This window comes from Cyprinodon tularosa, unplaced genomic scaffold (genome assembly GCF_016077235.1).
Source record: "Cyprinodon tularosa strain WSP-4 unplaced genomic scaffold, ASM1607723v1 ctg154, whole genome shotgun sequence".
Taxonomy (NCBI): domain Eukaryota; kingdom Metazoa; phylum Chordata; class Actinopteri; order Cyprinodontiformes; family Cyprinodontidae; genus Cyprinodon; species Cyprinodon tularosa.
In genome coordinates, this window is record NW_024038375.1 from 854,063 (window position 1) to 880,820 (window position 26,758).

General features: G+C 35.8%; 1 protein-coding gene across 1 annotated transcript in view; it reads left to right on the top strand.

The window, feature by feature from the left end:
- The window catches only part of LOC119780005 (voltage-dependent L-type calcium channel subunit alpha-1D-like), a 99,576-nt gene that overhangs the window by 34,895 nt on the left and 37,923 nt on the right, over positions 1-26,758 (top strand). Inside the window, 17 exon segments of the mRNA XM_038279890.1 lie at positions 961-1,100; positions 4,302-4,474; positions 4,752-4,904; positions 6,081-6,277; positions 8,092-8,195; positions 11,231-11,400; positions 15,944-16,031; positions 16,153-16,179; positions 16,508-16,668; positions 18,275-18,500; positions 18,596-18,803; positions 20,292-20,412; positions 20,526-20,613; positions 20,714-20,744; positions 20,840-20,997; positions 21,346-21,475; positions 25,759-25,818. Of these exon segments, the coding sequence (XP_038135818.1) occupies positions 961-1,100; positions 4,302-4,474; positions 4,752-4,904; positions 6,081-6,277; positions 8,092-8,195; positions 11,231-11,400; positions 15,944-16,031; positions 16,153-16,179; positions 16,508-16,668; positions 18,275-18,500; positions 18,596-18,803; positions 20,292-20,412; positions 20,526-20,613; positions 20,714-20,744; positions 20,840-20,997; positions 21,346-21,475; positions 25,759-25,818 (2,235 nt within the window).

Below are 26,758 nucleotides of genomic sequence, written 5' to 3' on the forward strand. Positions count from 1 at the left end.
CTACCATTGGACTGACTGGTATAATTGCCGGCCCTATGGTATCAGCCATTTGATTCCTCTAACTCTCTTGTTCTAGTTGGCCCAATGTCCTGGTGCCAGCTGAACTAACCCATTCTTTCCTGCACCAATGTATTTTTAATGCATTCCTGAGTCATTCCTTTTTATTATTAGCTAATAAAGGTACCATTGTATTTTAACCTGTGGTCGTCGTTATTTAAGGCACTGAGCGATTTATCACTCAGGTCAGATCCACCCTCCTTGAACTGAGACAATTTTTTTGGTTGGTGATTAATAACCCTGCTTATAGCCATAGTCTAAATTACGAAATTGCTGAAGACAGCTGGATTTGAAACAGTGGTCCATGAGTCCAACCTTTATGTAAAAGACTAAGAACCCAGGTAAATAAGCAAATTACAGTTATAAACATTTAACTAATAATCAATAATTGGTTTGAATGACAGTTCAATTTGAATGACAGTTCTAGTTATTTGATATATTCATGATCTTCGGGTAAACTTGAGCAGCATAGGCACACAAATAGGTGGTATAGGAGATTGGAATTACTTTATGCATTAATGACCATAACATAAATTGTGGTGCAGTAGTTTAATAGCTATATTGAAAGTCTTACATTTTTCATAATTGATGAGTTCATTTAGAAATAAAAAAGCTATTTTATTACCTTTTTCCCAGGAACCAGTCTTTGATCAAACTGTAATTAAGAGGCATTTTTTTGATTTTACTTGTTTTAATATATATTGGTGGTTATTACTGTATCATAATTGTGATAGTAAGACAAAGTTAAAATCTAATTGTGATTAGATGAATTTGTCTTTGGTCCTTTTCTCTTTCTTCCCCAATAAATAGATTTTGCACATTTTTAGAAATACATGAAAGTTGTAGGGAAAGTTCCTGCATCACGCTAATTTCCTTGCTATTTTTGCTTATTTGTTTTTGCAGGAAACAGTTGAATATGCCTTCCTCATCATTTTCACTATTGAGACCTTTCTGAAGATTATTGCCTATGGTTTGGTGATGCACCAGAATGCATATGTGAGAAACGGCTGGAACATGCTGGATTTTGTCATTGTGGTTATTGGGTAAGTCCTTTTGTCAGTGATAATCTTGATTGGGGTGTCTCAGAGGGGTATTAAAACAGCTGCTTTTAACATTTTGTTTCTGTAATTCATATAAACGGTCAAAAGGGTTATGCTATTTTTAGTTTGATGTTTTTCCCTTGCTCCAGTTTGACAGTTTACAGTATTTGTGGGAGGAGAAGTTAAAGTTGCTTAAGCCTCTGCTTCGAGTGACCAACTGCTAATAGAGCCCCGCAAACACCCACAGTATATGACCCAGAAAAGACAGAGAGAATAAATCAGAGCTTTACCACCATGGTAGTGAGTCACCATCTCTCCATTTTTATTATTCTCTCCAACACTCCTCCCATCTTTCCCTCTCCTTCACTCACTCTCAGCCATCCTGCTGAGCTTTGTCTCTGCAGTTTTTTGGTATTATTACCTCAATTAATATTCTCTTAAAATAAATGTAAACCCAAATAGACTTCCTTTTTGAAGTGTGCAAAATGAAAGACAAACCAATTTCCAAGAAATAGAAGATAAAAACATATACAAAGTACAGGATTTGTTTGCAAATTACATTATAAGTGTTCACCTTATATGAAAGTCACACTTCTAAAGAAACATTTCGTGCATGCTTTTAAAGCCTCTATTTATATTTATTGATTGGTGCAGCACAGCTGGATATGGCCTTGACCCTCAATTAGTACATCGCCTCAAGAGCAAGTAAACAAAATCCACAGTTTACACAAGAATATGATGGCAACAATACAACTTCCGTTTTAACTTCATGGTTCTGATGGGTCATGCTGTTCAGCTCCCCACCTCACCCCACCCTCAATCCAGTCTCCTGCACACTCTCATCATATCAACTTCATCTTTTTTACCCCCATCTCACACCCCCATTCCACCCTTCTCTTTCTTTCCTTTCCTCCTGTCTGCATCTCTCTTCTAATACGCACAGTCCAGTGGGTAGCTGGGTCAGATCTCTGTCTGTGTGCTGCATGTGGTGTTGATCTGCCATCCAGTCACATGCAACGAAGCCTGCCCCTGCTATGAAGAGTGAATGTTGCTGCTATAAACCAGAAATGACAAATCAAGATAATCCAGCTTGTATCTGATGTCAGAGAAGAGATTCAGATTCAAGAGATTCAGTGCATAAGTGTTCCAAAAAAAGTGTCTTTACAATTTTATCATTTATGTTTAAATAGCAAATACATGTTTGTGGTGAAATGCAGACCATTATTTGATTAATGAAGGTAATGTTTTTTTTTTTTTTCAAATGGCAAAGTACAATTTTCAACAGAAACATGAACTGTTTTCATTTAAGATAAGAATGGAGGCGTCAAGTAACGTAAAATACAGTATATGCAGATATGTAATGAAATTGTTTAATGTCAAGGTGAAAGTACAAAAATTGAGAACATTGAAACTGAAATGATCCAACCCCTATAAATCTACAATTTCTAGGTGAAAAGAAAAACTTAAATACATTTTTTAATAGGGATAGACCAATGCACTCCTGTGTTTGCCAGTTAACTAAAAAGAAAATAACATTTAGTTTTGCCTTTGTATTTATCTGCTGTAAGGAGAACCACTACTGTCTGTTACCCCTCTTTCTAGGTATGTCTTCAGCCCCTTTTACACTTAAGGCCAGAACACACTGAATCTGATTTTTTGCCCACAGAAAAAAAGTAAAAGTGTATGATCACACCCGACACGATTTTCTCTAAGAAGGCTTGCATAGCTCCGACTGAGATAGACCCCAGGTCTATTTTAGACAATTTCATATGTCTGACAGGAAGAGAGACGTGGTTAGTATAACATATTCTGTTCAGGGGAAATTCAAAATAAAATCTGCTAATCGCATGGGGAAACAGTTTTGGACATTCACATTGCGTACTGTGTATAGAAAGCAAGACAGACTTGTGAAAAAATAATGAAAAGAGCAGGTAAGTGCGGCGTATCTCTTTGACGTCTTTAGGAAAAAAAGAAAAACTTAGATAAACTTCACAGATCTCTTTGAAAATCACCTCATAGTGCCTCTAAAAGCATTAAAACCGTCCAACAGCCTTTATTTCTGTGTTTTTATGTAGTTCTCCTATTTTTAATATAGGCATTTGAACATTCTCTATCTGTTCTGGTTTGAGATGCTGCCCAGACTCATTAAGTGGGGATTTCCTTTACAGCTGCACTGATTATTTTTATTTATTTTTGATCATTTTAATAATCTAAGTGAAATATGGAAAATTGTTTTAATTGGAGTGGCACTGAAAGAGACGTGAAAAAAATCTGCGCAGATCTACCCACCCTCCCTGCTTCTCTATTTGCAGTCAGTGTGACATGGAAATATATCGGATCCTAGATTAAAAGTCTTAGGCAACTGGTGTGTTCAGGGCTTTATAACAATTTAAGATTGTTCCCAAAAAAATAAAAAACAATCCACTGGACTTGATTTCAAATTTTGAAAACGTTTCGCATAGCTTTCAACCACAGAAAAGGGGAGAGAGAGTTGCAAGTAGTAGCATATTAGGTAAAATTCAGCACAGTTCTATATATCAGCAAAGTCCTGCAATAATGATGGTCATCAAAATGTTTTAACCATGTTTATTTGGTGCACTATGCAGTCTAGGTTCAACAGGTTATACTATGACTACAGATATTTTGATGTATAAAAAAATCTATTTTCTGGTTTTAATTGTATGTCCTTAGAACATACTTGTTTGTGTTTAGTGCAGGGCAGAGGTAAACCATTATAGAATCAGTATCACAATTACACTGGATTTTTGGCAAAGTTGCACAACCCTACTTTAAAATGTCCAATTTTAAAACATTCAATATAGTAATATTGATATATCAAGACACATCCAATATTTGACTTATTGTTGTTTCCTCAAATTATAATGAATGCATATTTTTAAACAAACAATTTTTGTAAAACTTAAATGAAATGCATCTTCTTTATAAGTTGATTCTAACAGGTCTTAGTATAATGATTAAAAAGCAGCTCTATCTTTTAACAATGCATTAAAATTGTTTTCCCTATTATAGATTCTTATATAATTGAAAGAATGTCAATTATTCAGCTTAATTTTTTTTAAAGAATTAAATTGAATGATAGATGGATGTTAACATCTGGTGTTTGAATTTAACTCCAACACAAGCATGTTAGTGTATATACATTCCTGGTCCTTAGAAATTGATAGAGAGTCTTTTTGTTTGCAGACTCTTCAGTGTTGTTTTAGAATTCTTGACCAAAGATGACAAAGGAGAAGGTGAAGGAGCCAGTAGCCATCCGTCTGTGCATGGCCATGGGGGTAAGCCCGGTGGATTTGATGTTAAAGCCCTTCGAGCCTTCCGTGTGCTGCGACCCCTGCGGCTGGTCTCAGGAGTACCCAGTAAGTGGATCAGTGCAATATTTTTTCCCTGATTTTCTAGTGTTAAACATGCATAAATACAATTTACACTGAACATAGAGTTGCACTGATAAAAATTTTGTATCTGAAGTTTTATCAGCATAACAGTGTACCGTGGATTCAGTTGCATGATACAGTTAAATCTTTTCTTAACCTGCCCCCTTTATCCCTTACCCCCAAGAGTTTAACTCTTCACAGTAACAGATCATGTATTTTATGACCATATTCTTGCCATGTGCTAATTTTTATTTGTGCTAAGGTTTACAGGTGGTGTTGAACTCCATCATTAAAGCCATGGTTCCTCTGCTGCACATCGCCCTCCTTGTCCTGTTTGTTATCATCATCTATGCTATTATTGGCCTGGAGCTTTTCATCGGTAAAATGCATGCCACCTGCTACATAGCCGGCACAGGTGAGAACTGTTAATTTTTAATAACCTTTTTTAGATAATATAGCACTTTAGATTTTTTTCTGCTCTCCTTATCAAAAAATATCTCTGTAAGGTTTTCTGTGCACTTGCTTCAGCAGCTGACTGAAAGATAAGAGTGATAATGAGTCTTATCTAGGCTTGGCAATATTGCCTTCAAATCTTACAATGATATTTTGTGGTACTTTATTTTGATAGCAATAAAGACCATAAAAATAATTTCCATTACTTCTTTGAAGTTGTATGTAACTTAAAATATATATATTATATTTAAAATAGGTTTCTTCAGGATATTTGTTAGATAGAGAGGTGTGATCTACATCATATTAATGTTCTTTACATTTGCCAATGCCTCAAATGAAATCAAAGAAGAAAAAAAAAATAAATAAAATGCGAAATTTACCCTTGTTTTGAGTTTTTAACATCTATAAAGTTCTAATAAAATTGGAATTTTTATATTATTGTGACTAGAACATTGTCCACAGAAGGATAAATGCCCATCTTATCTTACCTGTTCTTAAATTTCTGTAGATTCTTGTATTATACATTGAAATGTTTCAGCGTTCTTTAAGTTTAGGGACAATAACTGCTTAAGGGCCTTTTTATTTTGAAGTTTAAGCTTACGTGGTTAAATCAAACCGAAAAATATGGTTACTTGCAGTTAAAGCATGTTTTGACAAAAGTCAAGGTGTATTTAGGTTGTTCCTTGGATAGCTTAGCATTTAAATGCTACTTTTACATTTACTTCTATTATATCTTTCATATTAGAATGTTTTAATGATTATATGAAACTTTTAAGTGTAATAAAATAGCAATAACAAGATAAAACTGTATTGGCGAAGAACATTTTCACAGTGATGTTAGTTAAAGAATTTACTCTTCAGCATTAACATTTTACTAAAGCTCTAACTGTGTTTCTCAAAACTATTTGCATTCCCATTAGGTGGTTTTAATAGGTAATAAGGATACAAATACACAGAAATATAAACAACACTGAAAAAAAAAACATTGTTTAGTAACTGTGTTTTAAAATATCATTTTGTGAATCGGAATGATACTTAACCCATTCTGTTGGATTAGCCTTTCTGATGCTAAATTCAAGATGAGTCTAGAAATTAGACCTGTAAAAACAGCCTGATGATTAATGGTATTCTTCTATAGATTTGATAGCCGAGGATGAACCAGCTCCCTGTGCGATCTCAGGGCACGGGCGCCAATGCCCCATCAACGGCACACACTGCAGAGAAGGCTGGCATGGCCCCAACGGGGGCATCACCAACTTTGACAATTTTCTCTTTGCAATGTTGACGGTGTTTCAGTGCATCACTATGGAGGGCTGGACTGACGTGCTGTACTGGGTGAGTACTGCTATGGCCTCACATTTTAATAACCTGTGACTGACTCATGCCTTCAGCTTTAGTGAATCTTCAACAAGAGTGATGTGAGTGACAATGTGATGATGAAGCTGCTGATCATTTCCTGAGGCAGCTTTTATTGTGCATGATAATGATTGATTGGCTAAATGACTTTGCACATTCATCAACCTTTAAAATGAATACTGGATGGCACTATTGGAATTCTAAACGGCCTGTTTTAAATGAGACATTCAATTTGTAGTTTTCTGAAGCTAGAACAATGTTCTACAATTATTAAGTCCAATATGTTATTTATGCAGTTACTCATCAGTTATTTAATTATTTTATCCTCTATGCCAGCACAGGCATGGAGGTACTGACAGCTGTTTTACATAGGATCTCACCAGATGTCATGTTAGTGGAAAAGTTTTTAACACCCATTTGAATATTAAAATCAGAAAGGAATATTAAGGTGCTTGCAACAAAAATTTAAGCTCTTAAGCTAAGATACTTGCTGAGGTAATATTTTCCTACAAAAATACAAAAAACAAATGAAGAGGGTCTCAGGTCTTAAAGCAAACCTTTTCTATTGCATAAATGTAATACATAGTTTTTTTATATAGTTTAAGTGGTGTTGCAGATGTTAGTTTTCCTAATTTATGCTTAAAGGAAGTCTTCATTCATCTTGATCTTAGCAAACACAAAATAAGCTTAAATCAGAGGCAACCAAACTTTTTCTCCGCTTTCTAAAAACATTTTGACCTACAGTTGTGCTGGAAAGTTTACATGCCCTCTCATGAGAAAAAAAATGATAATTTCACACTAGTACTAATTCAAATAACACAAAACTGGAAAAAGCAATAATAACTGATAATTTAGCTAAATAAATGATTGATTTTGAATTTTTCTTGAAGAAATAATTCCAAAAAAACAACTTGTGCCAGATTTTGGTATAAGTTCAAATTAAGAGTTTTATATACAATTTTTATATGCAAAAACCCCAATTACAAGAGATTACAAAATAGCCTAAGAAAAAACACTGTTAATGTTAAAGTCAGCTTATAATAAAATCCCTGATATCAGCTTAACCAATAGAAATAATTTTAGTAGCCCTCATTGGTCCACACATTGGAAAATGTGTCTTATTTCACATCATACACTGAGAGAACAAACATGATTCTTTTTATGATGTATGTACATTTCTGATTTAGGCTGACAATTAAAGTGTGAAAAAATTCAGATTTTATGCTGCTTTATTATTCCTTAATTAAAAGATTTAGATATTTCTTAAGCTCGTAATCTCTGTTAGTAACCCACTCAATTATACTGGTGTGATTACTCATTGATTGATGTAATTTATTAAAAACTTCTGATGCAAACAATAAAGTAGATCAACATAATGAGGAAATAACTAAGACAAACTGATTTGGATTTCACTCTGGAATTGCACTTTGATTTAAAGCACTGTAGAGGGTGGATGCATAAAAGATGGAGACTGATAGATTCCACTCTGAGCTGGGTTTCCTCTGAAACAGGAATCTGCTAAACTGAAGTAGAAAATCTGAAATTTATCTCTGAAGGAGAAATTCTGCAACAGCTAAAAACATTGTGCAGAACTCTGAACTGGGGTTCAGGAAAAGTAGTTATTTCATCATCTGTGTTTTCTAGAAAGCAGATTTTTTCCCCCCTGCTTCATAATGTGTCCTTTAAGACAGCTGACTTTTGTACATTTTTCATCTTAGTTCTGTCTTTACTGCTTATTTTACTCTATTTTTCCTCTTCTCTCTCTTCTTCTTTTCCTTTGCTTGCTTCTCTAGATGAACGATGCTATGGGTTTTGAGCTTCCATGGGTTTACTTTGTCAGTCTTGTGATCTTCGGCTCCTTTTTCGTTCTTAACCTGGTTTTGGGTGTGTTGAGTGGGTAAGGACCTCTTTTCTCTTTAAAGACAGAGGCTTCCTGCTTCTTTACGGGCTGGAGGTTCTCTGTTTTTGTTTGTGTCTGTTTCATTTAACAAGCTGCTTTCGGCTCCTGTAGGTCAATGATGCCATCGGATGGGAAACTCCGTGGATTTATTTTGTCAGCCTGATTATACTGGGTTCCTTTTTCGTTTTAAACCTTGTGTTAGGTGTGCTGAGTGGGTAAGAGGCAACTTGTGCAGTGGATTTGGCCTGCAGTGTGGATGTTTTTCTGTGTTTAAAAATGGTGGTAGATAATAAATCTGAACTGGCAATCTTACCTTGACACAATTATACAGCTGCGTCTCAGTTATAGAAATTAAATTCCAAAAGCTAAATTATTAGACAAATATGATATGGATTAAATAAACACTGATTTATTTGAAATACTTATTTATGATCCCTGATTATTACTACAGCTATTACAAATGAATAGTCACCTTCCTAAAATCAGAGAATCACTTAATATCAATAAGAACATATTTTTGATACAGAAAGGTTGAGCTGCTATAAAGTATGTTCATATACAGCAATGCACACTATATTCACATGATAATTAGTTGGGACTCTTTCTGCAAAAATAATTCATCAATGCAGTGTGGCATGGAAGCACTGTGACATGTGGCAGCATGTGGCAATGCAGTGTTAAAGACTGCCAGGCTGCTTCAGTACCAATATTTACTGTCCGAGGGCTCTCATTTTTCCTTTTTATTTTATTGTAAAGGTGCTCTATGGGATTTGGGTCAGTTCAGTTTGCTGAATATTTAAGAACACTTACCTACTGAGAATGTTATTTACCACCATTTTATATATATTTTTTTTCCATTGGGTGAACATTAAATTAGTTATTGTGAAAGTTCAGTTTATTTTAGTGTAGTCATATAGCACTAATTGATAACAGATGTCATTTGGAGGCACTTGACAGAGGCAGCTGTAGCTGTTGTCCTGCATTATGATTCTTGAAACACTGAATGTAACCACAGCCCACACCTTATGAATCCACCTCAAACTCTTGGAGAGGTTTACTTCAGCCTCACTATTCTTGTCACTGTGCATTTCTACCAAATTTTTCCGATCCCCTGACTTTTGCATTGATATTACACCGATGTGAACATTTTTAGCATCAATATTGACTGTGGTCTGGTGAATATTTAAGTCATTATTCCTGTTCATGATAATATACGGTTATGAAGAGGTGATTTCTGCATTAAAGTGTTTTAAGAAAGTTAAATGTTTTCATGAGATGTTAGACTCCTGCCTGCCTTCTCACTTAACGATAAAGAACTCCGTGATAATAATAGAAAATATACTTCATGTAAAGCGATAATTTTCAATAATAATGATGTGCACAGCCTTTTTGAAACTTAAAGGACATTCATGACTTTAACTCTGAACTACAGATGTTCTACATTTTAACTCCGACCTCTGAAATATATCTCATTTTGATTTCCTTTGTGACTTCTTTTTTAGATGAATTTACATTTATCTCTAAAATTATATTTACTTTCTGTAATAGAGAAGAACGTCTGTTCTTTTCTTTGGTAGTAATTTAATTTTTGCTTTGTACATTAATTGCATTATTCAATAGTATACAAGACCTTTAAATTTCATTATATTTGAATTTATAAATAGTGGATTGGTCACAAAATCCTGCATTATTTGTAATAAATATGACTCTTTTTTTGTTGCAACATGATCTTTTCCATTTTAGTTTTTTAAGTTTTGTTCCTCATTATTCTACATGGTATGTTAAATAATCTGTATCAGACAGCAATACAGTAAATCCAAACCTTTAAAATTAAGCATACTGTATTGTTTGTTTTAGGTAAAATTGCTAATGACTTTTTCCTTTGAAATATTCTATATGCCGTTTCCAGCTCAATTTATAATTAATTACTACTCCGAGAAATTTTGTCTCCCAAACTCTTTTGATTTCAACATCCCAAATCTTTAGACTTATGCCAGTATTACTGTTTTTGTTTCTAAATACCATACATTTTGATTTATCAACATTAAGTGGTGATTTGTTTATCTGTAATATATTTGTTACACTTTGTAGCTAGCTATTGAAATTTGTCTTTGACAACTATATTGTGAACATTTCACCCTTCAGCCTATCCCAAACACAGTCATCCTTCTGTGGGAAAAATTAATCATATTCCTCGCTCTTCACTCCCTCTGTGCTCCTAAGCCCTCTCAAACCCCAGTTTGCTTTCTGAGCTCTGCAGAGCGGGGCTGGGTGTTACAGTCAATTTAACTCTGGCTTGTTGAACGGAAGGAAGGAATCAAGGAAGGAGAGTTTATTTTTCCGTTTTTTTTAGAAAGCCATTAAGTTTCACAAAGCTGTCACATCAGATTCACCTCTAGTTTCTGTTGATCGTTTTAAATTGATGTCATCTGTTAACCTCAGTTTTTTCTTCTTTGAATTTAACGATTTCTCCCTTCTTTGAATCTTCCTCACCACTGAGCAAATTTCCTGTTCTGTTTGGCGTATTAGATTGTTGCATAATTAGTATGTATTTGGTTCAGTCATTGTATCATAATTAATGTGTCTTTATCTTAGTATAAACATTTAATCCCCTTATTTATTTCACTATCAAATTCACATAAAAAGGGATTTAAGGGAAATTTTGCATGTCTTCATAAAACCAACTGCCTGCAGATATTACCTTTTCTCTATGATAAAGATGCTCGCCTCAAGGATATGCTACTGTACTGCTGGACTCTATTTATAGCATTTGACAGTTTCTGCATTGTGCACATCTCCCTCCAGTGGCAAGAGTTCAGAAAAACACAGACACTAAATATATGGCCATACCACAGAAAAGAACCAGAGATTAAAATGGTAAAATGTAATCCTAAATTACTGAGCTATTCTTTTTGTATAGGAGAGTCTGTCCTGTTTGCTGTGAATGGTTTTAAATTTGTGTTTGCATTAAGTTTGCACATTGTTGTATGTGTAGGTGTTTGCATTGTTTATGATTACTGCTTAAATTGCAGAGAGTTCTCCAAGGAGAGGGAAAAAGCTAAAGCTCGAGGAGACTTCCAGAAGCTGCGTGAGAAGCAGCAGCTGGAAGAGGACCTGAAGGGCTACCTGGACTGGATCACTCAGGCTGAAGATATCGACCCTGACAACGAGGACGAAGCTGAGGATGGGAGCAAGAGGAACCGTAAGCAAACAACCCCCACTTTCTCTCTCTAACAAGAAGCACAAGCTGCTGTTTTCGGATCATGAAGGAAAATATTCAGCAGCTTTGGTTTTTTTGTTCGCTTGAATGCTTTTGGCTTCAGCTGCTGATTAGCACATTTCATGGTGACCAGATAAACTTGTTGCACTGAAAGCTACTGGCAAATTAGGCGCTTTAAACACAACATATCAAATAAACAAAAAATTACACTCAACGTAAACAAAAAAGACCCTCAAGTACGGCAATGTTTGAATTTCACTACTAATCATACAATAGTAAATTTAATTTGAATTTTTGCAGTAATACCTGCATATTTTAAAGAACTTAAGAAGATAGTTGTGTCTAAAATGAAACGCAAAAAGCTACGCTTCATAACCATCATAGTTGCTGAAATAATTGTTTTACAACCACAAAATGTATATTTTCAATTACATCATGTAACTGCATCATTACTGCATCATTACAGTTTCACAGTATTCACTCCATACTGCCTAAATCAGAGCTTGGATTTTTTTTTCTTGTTCCTGCTCAATTGCAAGAGCTCCACTTTGCATACCAGATTATCTTTTAAAACTTTTTAATCCAAAAAATGTGTTTTGTTTGTGATCAAATTAAAAAGAGGCACCATTATCCTGATTGCAGGTTTGGTTAATCCTTGTAATACTGACATTTTGCATGAACTTGCTAATATTGGTTGAGTAGAAAGAGCAGGTGGATCAAATTTTAATTAAATCAAACCTTTTGTAAAAGTTCTCTAAATGGATATAAAGGCTAGAAATTTTCCGTTTTCCTAAATACATGTTACTGAAAATGGAACATGTATTAACTGAGATATCAAAATATCTTTAGCGGTAATTTGCATATTTTGAGGTGGTAAGGTTTGGTAAGTTTTTATAAGGAGCCAATTTCCTAATTGTAGTCAAAAGCATTAAGCCTACTTTGGCCATACCTTGTATTAGATAATATTGATTACTCTGTGAGGTTATTGCATCATCTACATATTAACACAATGCTTCATATGCTTATATTTTTCAACTTATTTCAAATACTTATTTATTTTTATTCTTCATAAATAGCATTTCTTTCAGTTTTCACAAAAAAGGCCAGTGGTCCACAGTTTTTTGCTCCAATATTCATCTTCATGCAGCTTTAAGTGTGGGTCGGGAATCTATGAGTCCCAGCAGCTAACATGTGTGCATGTTAGCCCAGGTCCTCATCACTTTCAGATGCTTCCTGTGACTAACTGCTCTCCATTGTTGTTCTTCTGCCCTACTCAGTGTCTGCAATCCAGTGTGACTCCTGCTGCTTTTGTTATTGTTGGATATTGACACTTTGAATACTGTTGTTGTCTTGTGATGGCTTGTGTGCTCTGACCCATTTTGATAGTAGTCCATTCTCGCCCTCTCCCCTGCCCCCCATATCCCTCTGCTGTGCCGTTGTGTGTGAATGCATGGGGGCTTGCATGCATTGCACATGAAGGGGTGACTCTGGCTGACCTCACTGAGAAGAAGAAAGGAAGGTTTGGGTGGTTCAGCCAGTCGTCTGACACTCATGGTAAATCCTGTGGTTCTCCCTTTAGTGTACTTAAGCTTTAGTTTGTGTTTATGTCCACATACTCTATGTGTTGTTTGGATCACATTTTGCAAATAAATAACTCTGATAATAATTAATCAAACTTTGAGGAATGGGTTGTTTTTCAGAATATGTTGAAGTACTTAATGTTTTCTCTATTAATTTCACCAAGTCGTATCTTTAATATTAAGAGTGAGTGAAAATTGTTTTTAAAGAATATCAAAATATTTCTTTAATGAATTTATTTCTTTTTTCTTGCATCTCAGACAGCTCAAAGACAGCTCAAAGTATATTAAAGTCAAAACTAAATATGATTTAAAATTACAATTTTATATACTACTCTGAACTACACTTTTCTAAAACTAACCTTTAAGGAATGTGGGGTTTGCTTTCCATTTTTTTTTTTTATATAAGGGAACTGGATATTATACCCTTTTTATTTATTTATGTACATTTAATTAAATTTCTTGATACGTATTTGTACATACATGCTGTAAATTGAACAACTAAAATCCTTATTCATAATCAGGTGGAGCAAACTGTAATTTCATTCCCTAAGAGATGTTGCCTTTGGTAAAAACTTAAATCCTTAAGAACAAACGTGGCTGATATTACACTTGCCACTGTATCTCGCTGTTCCTTATGAGAAAAGCAGTCAGAGAAAATTAGACAATATCATTCATTTTACAGTGAAGGACAATCTTGCAGCAAAAGGCCTTTGAGATAAAAAAAAAAAAAACTGAAAACTGCACTGCACTGTAATATAGTTTACCTATCTTTACCCTTTTACTGAAAATGTGTCTTTGTAAAACAAATGTAGGTGTTTAAACACTGAAGCTCCAAACTTAGCTCCTAAAAATTAAAACTGGCAACACTTACTGTGTAGATTACAATGCATCAATTTCGTTATAACACTTTTAGCTTTGACCTTGAGGCTGATTTATCTTAACGGAACTTTAATATAGAGCTATCTTAGAACAACAGAAAAATATATCCATCTTATTGTAGCGGTAACACCATTGAGAATAATTTCTGAAAACAGGGATCTTCTAGTGTTTAAAAAAGAAAGACAGAATGGTGACACTTGACATTTAAGAAGTATCAATATCATATATTACTGAGTAGCACTGTTATGTGGCTAGAATAAAAAATATATGTTTTTGTTTTTTTGATGACTTTTTACTGTAAAAGAGATTTTTAGAAAACAACATATCCCATAACAGACAGAAAAAGCCTTTGTAAAGCTTCATGTTATTTGTTAAGTGTCTCATTTTCACAAAGCCTAATTAAACCCGAGACAGGATGTAGATATGTTGTAGAACATTCTCTACTTGTGCTTTCTCTGACTCTATTAAACTCATTAATGGGGAAGAAAATATTTACTATGTCTATTTTATTTATTAACCCTCATAGATTGTGGAAAAACACATTAGCTTGGTGCATAATCTGATTGGGAATAGATTTTATTTTTAGTTTCCAGCAGTGTAATACACAGTCAAGACTTTGCAAGATGAAAATGATTGTATTAAAGTCTTTTCTTTTTCTTGTTCTATGTTTACTAATAATATTATTATATAGGATTGGTGCAATGCAAGTTTGTGAATATTACATCACTCCCTTACCTAATAACATGTACTTCTCTCCTGTGCACTGGTCGAAAAATCCTTTCTGTTATAATAAAAACCTTACATGTTTGCCAATAAATAAGATTTGATTCGCTGGTTAAAAAAAAATGGCTGTGCATGGGGCAGCCACTTAACATACTTAACTCCCTATGCCCTAGTTTAAAAGCAGAAGTCTGAATATGGGAAACGGGGCTAAACCCAGCTCACGACTCCAGCAGTCAGCACTGTTTTCAGAGCTGAAAGCTGTTTGAAAGCTCAGGAATCAAAGACAACTTGTCCACATAAACCCAGCAGAAACACGCTCCCTTACCTGAATTTAAGAGCTGAGTAGTTGCACACCACTTATCATCAAGTGTTGCAAGAGCAGTGTTTCAAAGACAAGGAATAGGAGTTCTGACCTGCTCTCTCTGATGTTTTCTATATTCTTTTTAGTGTTAGTTGTCCCTGGTATGACAGCTGTGAAATTGACTGCATTGTCACTGCCTTACATCATCTTCAGGAAGATCTTGATAATAACAACACAGCTGCTCCTTTTTCTAGCTTTAGTGTTTGATTGCAGCACAACCAGAAAAGTCTGACTGTCTTGAATTTACGGTTCAGCAGCCAACTTAAACTTTCCTGATTTTCTTTAAAGCAGACTATATATAGGGACTGTGAATGTAATGTCAGCAGCCCAACGCATTGTGGGAACATTGGACACAGAGGCTTTAGAGGCAGGAGGCTAGGCGGAGCCCTGCAGTTTTGTCTTGATTATATTGCATAAGAAATTATAAATGCTGAATGATTATTGCATTTTTAACTGCCACAGTTGCTCTCATAAGTGAAATAGTTTGCCACTGCAGTGCAAGCATAAGAGCATCACTGTGTAACACAGCTGGTCAGGCCAAAGAGATGTCATGTTGCAAGGATTGAAGCTGTAAGATGACCAAAAATGATCTATACAGATATTCCTGCTGACTACTCATATGTGCAGTGCCTCACTTAACAAAAAAGCAAATGAAAAAATCGAAAAAACTGAACTCTGGCAGCTTTTTATGATAATTTCTCCCCTTACGATGCTGATATAGATGAAGCTGATTTACAAACTATAGGTAGTAGGATATAAGTTATTTGTTTATGTCCGGAATCCAGCATTAGTGGGACATTGTCTCTTTGGGAAGTGGGTCCTTTGTGAGTGGTGTAGCATATCCAGAGGAAGACAACATGCATTGTGATGTTAATTAACAATCCTTATGAATAACATAGATTAAGAATTTTATCATCATCTTTTTGGATACACATGCTTATGAGTTATTAAGTGTTAATGATTGTTCTGTGTGCTGCTGCAGCGAGCGTCCCAGCCAGTGAAACAGAATCTGTGAACACTGAGAACCAGAATGGCGAGGAGGAAAAGACACCCTGCTGTGGACCTTTGTGGTCTGTACAGAACAACAAACCTCTCATATAAACTAAATGCTAGTCCATGGTGCTTTTAAACCTTAAAATAATCCCTTGGTGTTTCTAAAATACTTTATCATTTATTTTCTTCTTCTTTCAGTCAAAAAATCTCAAAGTCAAAGTTCAGGTCAGTATATCTGTCAGGATGCATCTTCTAGTGTGAAAAGGAAGTACAAGTTGTATTATTGTATTCCACTATAAGTCTGTTTCTGGCTTTTGTCTTTATACATAACATTTTTTTTTTCTGGGCATGATAAATTAGCAGTTTTTGTAAGGTCAGCATGTACCATATAGTATTTTTATAGAAAAGCCTTACTCAGTGTTTTAAGCTCTTGCTGTTTAGTAGGACTTGCAAAATTCTACTCACACAGTTCCCCTGAGGCTTGGACTGTAGTATGAAGACTGCATTGTGTGTTTTTTCTTAAGTTTATATTTATCATACTCTCTCCTTGTAGTCGGCGCTGGCGCCGCTGGAACCGGTTCTGCCGCAGGAAGTGCCGTTTGGCTGTAAAGTCGGTACCTTTTTATTGGTTGGTCATCATCCTGGTGTTCCTCAACACGCTCACCATCTCATCAGAGCATTACAACCAGCCTATGTGGCTGACACAAGTGCAGGGTATGATCAAAACACTCAGATACATCAGTTAACTAAAAAAAGACTGTGTCACAACAAGAACTATTTGTTCACATATGTTAAACTCAAGGCCACTCACAGCATCTGGCCTCCAGGAGCCAAAAAAAGCCAAGTAGCTAAAACTGTGAAATAAAGGGGAGTTAAAGATGTAAACCTAGACTAATGTGCTTTTTGTAAAAGTAATGATAAAGACAAAAGTCACATTTATTCAGCTGAAACTGGCCCTGTTAAAGACTCAATGATAAAAAAGTGGCTTGAATATAAAAACTCAGATTGACTTTCTCTTTATCCTAAGGTATGGTACATTTAATCCAGCACTTCTGATGCAACTTGGATTTTTTTCAAATTTTTAGAAAATAATAAATCAAAGTTTACCAATCAAATTGCTAATTACTTATGCCTTTTAAAGGAATAGTACACCCAAAACATGATTAGCCTTCATTTTCTACTCACCTCCATGCTGAACAACACTCTGGAGTACTTTTTTGATATCTCAAATGCATCTGGAGATCTGGGAGGCTTCTTGCTGTCTGCTGACATTCAAATAATGGAGGTCCATGGCGCCCGAGACAGAAAGGTCCATAAAAGTCCACAAAAACGTGTCAATATTCCTCCATACTGCTCGTCCAATGTAATCCAAGTGTCCTGAGTGGGTAGCATCCAGAATTTACTCGAAACGAAGTCATTTAGAATGTTTTTAGAGCATAAACAGTAGTGTATAGGATTTCCTAATAGCGCCCCCATGCGCGCTCACGATTCTACGGAAGCCGGCAGACCAAACCGGAAGAAAGTGCGCATTCAGCGTCTGGTCTGCCGATAATGCAAGCGTAGAAGAAGAAATGTGCTGTTTACCTGTGCAAAGAAAGAAACAACGAAAGAAAAATGTCTGAGGACTTCAGTGTTGAGGAAGAGCATGAGTTCTTTGCCGAGCTGAATGCGCTGGTTTGGTCTGCCGGCTTCCGTAGAATCGTGAGCGCGCATGGGGGCGCTATTAGGAAATCCTATACACTACTGTTTAGGCTCTAAAACGTTCTAAATGACTTCGTTTCGAGTAAATTCTGGATGCTACCCACTCAGGACACTTGGATTACATTGGACGAGCAGTATGGAGGAATATTGACAAGTTTTTGTGGACTTTTGTGGACCTTTCTGTCTCGGGCGCCATAGACCTCCATTATTTGAATGTCAGCAGACAGCAAGAAGCCTCCCAGATCTCCAGATGCATTTGAGATATCAAAAAAGTACTCCAGAGTTTTGTTCAGCATGGGGGTGAGTAGAAAATGAAGGCTAATCATGTTTTGGGTGTACTATTCCTTTAAGAGGAATTGCAGTAGCTTTGCTCTTTAGATTTACACTGTTTAATTTGTAATGTTTTTAAAACATACTAAATGGCTACACTGAACTCACTGTTCACCCACATTTTTTCCTTGCTATTTTGTCTGTTCGCCTGTTTCCTTTGTTCTTCCTTATCTCACGGAAAAGTGTGATTTCTATATTTTTCTTTGACTTCAATGATAAAAAAATAAATAAAATAAATTAGGTAAGATAAGGAGAACAAAAGACAAATACTTTTATCTCTGCATTTCAGATGTGGCAAACAAGGTGCTCCTGGCCCTCTTCACATGTGAAATGTTGGTGAAGATGTACAGTTTGGGACTACAAGCCTATTTTGTGTCGTTGTTCAACCGCTTCGACTGCTTTGTGGTGTGCGGAGGAATCACTGAAACCATTCTTGTCGAACTAGAAATCATGTCTCCTCTTGGTATTTCTGTGTTCCGCTGTGTCCGTCTGCTGAGGATCTTTAAGGTCACACGGTGAGTTTCTTTTCTCACTTCATGTTTGTTAGTGTATCTCCTCTCTTAGCAGGTTATTGATTCAATTAACCTCTTGTTTCCATTGGATTTTATAGGCACTGGCAGTCTCTGAGTAACCTGGTGGCATCCCTGCTTAACTCCATGAAGTCCATTGCTTCCCTGCTGCTGCTCCTTTTCCTTTTTATCATCATCTTCTCCCTGCTGGGAATGCAGGTGTTTGGTGGAAAGTTCAACTTTGACGAAACCCAGACAAAGAGAAGCACGTTTGACAACTTTCCCCAAGCCCTTCTCACTGTGTTTCAGGTATTTCTTTCTCCTATTTAGTTTATCTAACAAGAACAAGCTTACTGATATTTTTTCAAGTTGAGCCTGGATAACAGAAGCAATATGAACAAGACTCTACATCTAAACACTTAAAATATATGATGCTGTTTTGTTTTTATTCTTAAAGAATTTCACAAAATAGAATCAGATATTTCAGCATCGATGTTCTTGAGATTGTCTTCAATGTTCCGCATTACAGATCATATTCTTAATTTTCTACCATCTTTTTAAACGCTATAACCAATCCATTTAGGAGTCTTTTTTCTGTGGACTTTAGTACTGACAAGTATAAAATGTCTGCCTCAGGCTAAGGAAAACTTGAAAGATCAGATATTGAAGTCACACAGCGTTCAGAAATGTTTCCAACTCTAAATGTTTAACTGATTATTGTTAGTTTCAGATATGTCGTAGTATACTGCCTTGCAAAGGCGTTACAAATCTTTTTTCACTTTTCCGTTTTGCCCGATCTTTACTTCAAAGGGGCATAGTCACAATATTTGACTTTTTCTTTTTTATTTATACACCATTAATCACTCTGGTTGCATGCAGACCTTTTTTCTAAAAGATTACCATGTGCTGCTTCAACGTTATTTGTTAAGCTTGTGTTTTACCCTTTGTTTTGACTCAGTTTATTAATAAATACAGCCCTTTGTGTACATTTAACTACTACATATAAATACTATAAGTACTATAGGTATAATACTGCATGTGTACAGGGGGTAAAGAAGCAGTAGCCTATTACCACTATGCCCATTAGCATCTCCGAACTAGGTGTGGAAACAATAAAGGAAAGTCTGAGCTCCAATGTAAAAAAAAGAAAAAAAACAGGCATTAAGATGTGGCTACTAAGTTAATGGATGTGTGAATAAATATCCTTACTTATTCTGAAATTATTCATATTATAGAATGATATTCTTAGTCTCTAAAATCAAATAAAAAAACATTATAAATAGATAGATTCTTTCCTTGATACTGTGTCCCAGTTTTTTTTCCTCGAGGTTCTGATAGGAGGCTCTGGGAGCATGGGCTAGAAGCTAGAGTTGCTTTAGATTAGATTCAATTGATATATTTGTCTTCAACCATGCTTAGCTGCTGCTTTACAGGACTGCATTGCAGAATAGTTGGACTTTATTTAGTAGTTGCCATTTGGCTTTCTGATAGTCTGCTGTGTTGTTTATGTCTGCTCCTTTTGCCCAGTGATGGGATTCTTTTTAGGCTCTAAAGGACTATCAAAATACTACCAAGATGGAATCTTGGTGTATAAAAACTTATCATGATCAAATGTTTGGTGTTTTTGTGTGTGTGTTTTTTGGTATAGGCATATAAAGTGATGATGCACCCTTAAAATTTTCCATATTTTGAAGATTGTAAAGAGAAAAAGATCAGAGGGCTTTCCATTTTGTTTTCCTGCTTAATTTTGTACTTTCCCATCTTTGGATTTCTCATTAACTACTATGTTTTTTGTAGATCTTGACCGGAGAAGACTGGAACGCTGTAATGTATGATGGCATCATGGCATACGGAGGCCCCTCCTCCTCTGGGATGATCGTGTGTTTTTACTTTATCATTCTCTTCATATGTGGAAACTGTATCCTGACTCATTCTGGCACTCTTCTGTCTGATATGTGGTTCTAAACACTGCAAATTGTTTGTAATCTTTGCTCTCAAATCAGGTTATTCTTTCCTGACATTAATGCTCAGATATCCTCCTAAATGTCTTTTTGGCCATTGCTGTGGACAACCTGGCAGATGCAGAGTCTCTCAACACAGATGAAGGAGATAAGAAGGGGTGAGAATTTATCTTCCTGGTTCTGTGAAGCCTAATTTTTTACTATTTTTTTTTTTTACTATATAGATAAATTCTTACAAAATGTACCTGTAACTTGTAGGGATAAGAAAGATGATGAAAAAGATGAAAAGGTATGGCCACATTTTTTTTTACACTAAACAAAAATCAGATAAATCAGTGTATTGCTACTCATACTCATTTATTACCATTATTTTTTGTCTATCAGGAAGATGAGGATGAGGATAATGATGAAATTGGAGGAGATGAAGAAGACCCAGAAGTCCCATCGGGTCCACGGCCAGTCATCGCTGACCTGGTGAAGAAGGAAAAGATCATTCCGATCCCAGAGGGAAGTGCCTTCTTCATCTTCAGTAACACGAACCCGTAAGACGCATTTTATCATAAGTGAATAGATATATTTTCAAATATTTTAATAATGCCCATAAAAGCAGATCATGTTTTAGGAACGATCACATCAAATTCACTACACACAAAGAATCATAAAATGCAAGCAAAGAAAATTTTACTGTCCTAAAATTTAAATGGAGAACATACATTTGCATTCCATATACATTTCAGCATTGTTTTATTGATGGGAGAAAAGCTAATGAATAAACCTTCATCTCTTAACTCAAGCTTCTGTGCTTTTTTTCCAGACAGCAAGAAAGTGAGTAAAGCTAAATGGTTCATCTAACATCTTGGTGTTACATGTTTCTCCTTTTTTCCTTCCAGAGTTCGGGTGTTTTGTCATCAACTCATCAATCACCACATATTTACCAACCTCATCTTGGTGTTCATCATGCTGAGCTCTGTGTCGCTTGCTGCCGAAGACCCGATCCGGAACTTCTCCGCCCGAAACATTGTAAGTTTTCAAAGCTTTAACAAAAACATTTTGCCACAACTTAGACACGTTTAGAACAGGTCAGAAGAAGAAGAAGAAATCACTTGTAGGGAATAAATCTTATTTTGCACTCGTTTGTTTCCTCTAATGACCCCACTCTTGATTTTTGAACGTTTTAGCTCTTTGAGAGTGGAAGAACGATATCCTATTTTCTGAGTGCAAACACATTTTTTATATAACAATATATTATAACCTGCAAATTTTATCAAATTAAGATTTGATAAATTGGTTATTTTTTGAAAAATTATGTCACAATAGCTGAAAGACCAGGCAGGGAAATTTAAGACACTAATAATCTTGCGTGAAGGCAACCGTATAGGTGCTGAATGCATTATACTGTAGACAGTAAGACTTGAAAAACACAGAATAATGTGTAACAAGATGGTTTATTCACTTCAAAGTTATCTATTAGTTTGAAAACTGTCCTTTCTGTATTGTAATTAGGAAATTATCTCATATTATTCGACTAAAGATCCTTCAAGGAAGTCAATGCATGTTTTTTTAGCAACATTTGTACCAAATTAATCATAATGCTTTAAAGGTAAAAGGAAGTGCATTAGAAAAGAAAAAAAAAACAATACATACACAATGTAAGTTGTACATTTAAGAACTGATTTTAAATGTATGCAGCATAGAACACTATTATCAAGATAATAATTTGAAATAATTATTAAATACCAAGGACCGATAAATTATACCATATAAATCTACTGTAAAGCTCAGAAGAATTACTTTTGTTCACAGTTAATGTTATGATTATCTTTTTAATAACCAAGAACATAAAACAAGAGCACAGTGAAAGAGGGAAGAAGGAGTATTTTACCTTCGTTCATGAGCTAAGTTAATGGTAACTGATTGATATTTGCTGAAAGCAGCACAGCATCACCTTAACTCTTCCACATTAATCCAAGTTATCATGCAGTTTAGTTTTTGTAAATGCACTGCAATTTGCAAAGCAGTACAATCACCAATGATTTTAGTAGCTGATTTATTTCTTCTCATGCATATTTTTTTACTGGATTCATTAAACATTGTACTTGAAATGTGTGCATTTTGAATAATGTATAACTTTGAGACAAAAGCATTGACTGAAGTTTAACTCTAGTAAAACATCATGCAGTCAATACAAACTACCCATCACCTCACTGTTGTTCAGTTGCACTAAGAGGGTTCAATAGATTTTTTTGAACAAAGCATCTAAAACAGTTTTACACAAACTATTTAACTTAGCTTTTAGGTAACTTAAGCTATATTATTCACAAATCACAAGTCAACCTTAAACATTTGTGACATCTCAGACCATGTTTTTTTATACATCCGAGCACAGCAGGTTACTTCTTTGCCTTGCTTTTTTCCCCTGCAGCAAAACTTCAACAGCTTTCTGCAAAGACAAATATGTCTATGTGGTCTATGCTAAGTAAAATACTTATGCTACGTTCACACTGGAGGAGCAGTGCCTCATGAGCTTCTGAGCATCTTAGGCGTGTGATGTGTTTCAAAAGCAGCAGCTGCTGGAGTTGGAAAAATTTAATTTTTGCTGTTTGATGCTAACCTGACAACAGCCAGATGCATGTCTCGCTCCGCCCAGCTCCACTCACATACATCTGGGAACCCGCCATAGGAATTGCCTTTACTGAAGGCTGGGCCTTATCAAAACTCCTTGCATATGATTGGATAAGCCACTTGTCTGTCATCTTTATTGACGTGCTATTTAAACCACTCACACCGAAGCTAACCCGTGACGCTGTGAGAGGAGGAGCCATTTGGTAGATCAAGCTCTTGCCAAATCCGGTCGGGAGAAGGGCGAAAACATCGTTTCCACCAACAAAAGCCTTCAAAGCCGTTCTCTGATGTTCTTTTGATGAAACAATATCAGATAGATTGGACAACACAGAAGAAATAGCAGCATCAATGCTAACGCTTGCTTCCTCAATGCGAGCCGCCATTGTTGTTGGAATCTCACGGTCGCTTCTCCACTCCACGACACACCCACCCTGCGTCCTGATTGGACAGACCATAAATTCGGTTGGGGAAATCACTTTCAATGAGCGGGTTCCCAGATGTATGTGAGTGGAGCTGGGCGGAGCGAGACATGCATCTGGCTGTTGTCAGGTTAGTTTGATGCACCACAGCAACCAATTAGAGAAGCTGACCCGGAAGTTGGCAGGGAGACAGAAACCCCATGCAGATTGCTATGATCACTCCCCTAAAACAGTTTATTAATACCTACTTAAAATGTTGAAACCTGCCGACAAGATATGTTCGCTTTTATTATCCTGGTGCCAGCGGTTTGTACCACATACCTGAAAAACGCTAACATCTACTTCCAGTCACCACCAATATTAGGGGAAAAAAAACCCCAAGAGGCGAGTGTGTCTGAGGCAGCAGCTGCTGGGGATTCTCAGTCACAGCGCACCTGAGATATATGGGGGGTCTGCGCGGCTCCTACAGCGAAATTATATTTAAGGCAGGATCGTAATTTTGATTGACTGACTGTACAGATTGTGTTTTTAGGTGTACTTTCTCACTTAAAAGTATATTAAAACTACTTTTTAACCAGTGATCACGCTAATATAGCAAAACTGCTCTCTGACATTGCCTACAGGAGCAGCAGAAGCATCAGACGCATCTGTACGAACTTTACTGGATGCACTTCAGTAGCATCAAAAAATGGTCTAGAAATGCGTCTGACCTTAATGTATACAAGCATAAAAAAAGAAGCAGCAGGTAGTTGTTTTTTTTTTTTTTTTTGCTGCTGAAATCACGTGTGAACGTAGTATTAGTCTTTGAGTCTTTGAGAACACCCAGTAAGTTACTGTCTTTAAAATTATCCTAAATTTACAGAACATTAAGGTTTTGCTTAGTTGAACTGCTGCAACATTTTCATATAAGCTTGTAAGGTTACACTCATGTTCTAAATTAATTTAGAATGCCTCATGTAATTAGGTCAAACTGGCCCACTTTGCATTTGATAGACCGAAGTAACCAACAGGGACTGGTGGAATTCAACTTGAATTAGGATAGAAGACTAAAAATAAAGATCAAATTCATTTACAGTACATTGTACTTGCTTTTCTGCTTGATGATGAACTGGTCAGTTTATTATCAGCAATGTTTCAAATCCATTAATCTAGAATAAACTTCTATGCATTTTTATTTTGCTGATGTACTACTGTTTTTCCCAAACTTTCCAAAGTTGGAAAGCACACAGTTGACAAGTGTTCCTGGAAAAGGATTTTTCAAAATGTGAGAAAATTAATAGGTGTTGGAGCTCCTTTTATTCCAAACTGAATACAACTCCCTGAAAACTGAGCTCATTTTTTCTTTTATAGTGTAACTTCATGTCTTTTATGCAACTGATACTATAGACATGACATGTGGTCAATAACAAATCCAAAAACTTTTTCATCATTTCAGGATATTTTTTAAGCACTAGAACTGAAATATATATGTCACATGTGCTGTATAGTTACAGCTTTAACTAAAGCATTACATTACTGAGTCTATATGATGGAATATTATGCCATGGTGTGCAGACACTTTCTGCTTTGATTAGAATCACTTACCTTTACATGCCAAATGCTTCAAATGGCTGCAGTACAGCAGCATGTACTTGTAGGCTGTTAGAGACTATGTAGAACTTTTAGCCCAAGATCGTCTGGCCATTAGAAAATATTGAATAAAAAATGGATAATTTTCACACATGGAAATAGTAATAAAGATCCACCATCATCTGTAAAATATTAGGCCCTCCTAAATAACTTCTCCAGCAAATTCAGACATTTCTTGCTGTCCATCAGTTGTAAAGCTCTTTTTCAGGCACTGCTTATACTTTTTACTCCAAAAAAGTTCTGCAAACAAATGTATTTTGTCACAGTATTGCTGCAATTCCGGCAATGTGCTGTTTCACTATATTTTCCCCAGTTTTTTAATCTTATGGAACAACGTGTCTAAGTTTGTTTAAAAACTTAGAAAAAATAATAGCTTTAAAAAAATCTCTTATGAGCTAAATCCAGCAAAAACTCCATTGTGGTCCGGTTTGTAAATTCACAGGTAGGAGATTTAATTCTTCCCCACTTTTTAATTCTTTTAACTGCCTTTGACCTCTAAACTTTTTAAAATAAGTCTTGGTATTACTTCTTTATTAATGCTTAAGTATAGTCTCCTTTCTTTCACCTTGTTTTATTATGTATAAAGGTGCATGATGACCTGTCTTTGTTAAACATCTACATTGCTTTTTGCAGATACTTGGTTACTTTGACTATGCTTTCACCGCTATCTTTACTGTTGAGATCGTGTTAAAGGTAAATGCCCTGTGTCCCCTGTCTGTGCTGTCACTAACCTCATTCCAATAACACTCCAAACGTCTTGTTGCCTTTCCAGGTCCTAGGCTATGCAGATTATGTCTTCACTAGTATGTTTACATTTGAGATCGTATTGAAGGTAACCCTATAAAGTGACAGCGAGAGCCTTGCTGCATTCTCTCCTTGTGTGTCACCTGCCACTCAGTGCAACCTAGCTTGTTTGTTTCCTTTCTCTTATTTGCTTTTATTCTTCATGGCACCTCTTTTAAAAAGCAAACATATACTATTTTGGAAATTTTGGTTGCACACACTACGATTAACGCAAGATTTGTTAAAGCGAAGAGCTTCTAACGGGGGAAGGAAACATTACATGAACATAGCATTATATTCACTCACTTGGGTGTCACATCATTGGGGCAGTCATTGCTAACTGATTTTGGTGGAATGATGGAAAACATAATGCAATCTCTGTCTGCCATGCAAAATTTAATGGGCTGTTTCGTCATTTTCAAAGGCATTGGCTGAAGTTGAGGTCAGGGTTTGTGTTGTACCAGCATAAAGCCAGCTCCAGTCAAAGCTACCTAGCTCCATGCTTATCATACTGACTGCTCTTCAGAATAACCGTAAAAGAGGGGGCACCACCGACCATGTTCATGCCGAGCATGGTTCAGTCTGCTTTCCCTGATTGACTGCATATTAATGTGAAGTCACCTCTGCAGCTGTTAAGGCAAAAAAAAAAATAATAATAATAAAATATCAAAACTTAACATCTTTTTGGCCTTTATATTCCTCAGTGCTCTTAGTTAGCAGTCATCTGTCTTGGCCTCTCTGCAGGGCTTCACATTTATGTGCTTGGAAAACATGTATTTTACTTTTATTATTTAAAGAAGAGTTATTTTGGCTGGTTTTCTTCTCTGCCTGCTGAACTGCAAAGTTTCAA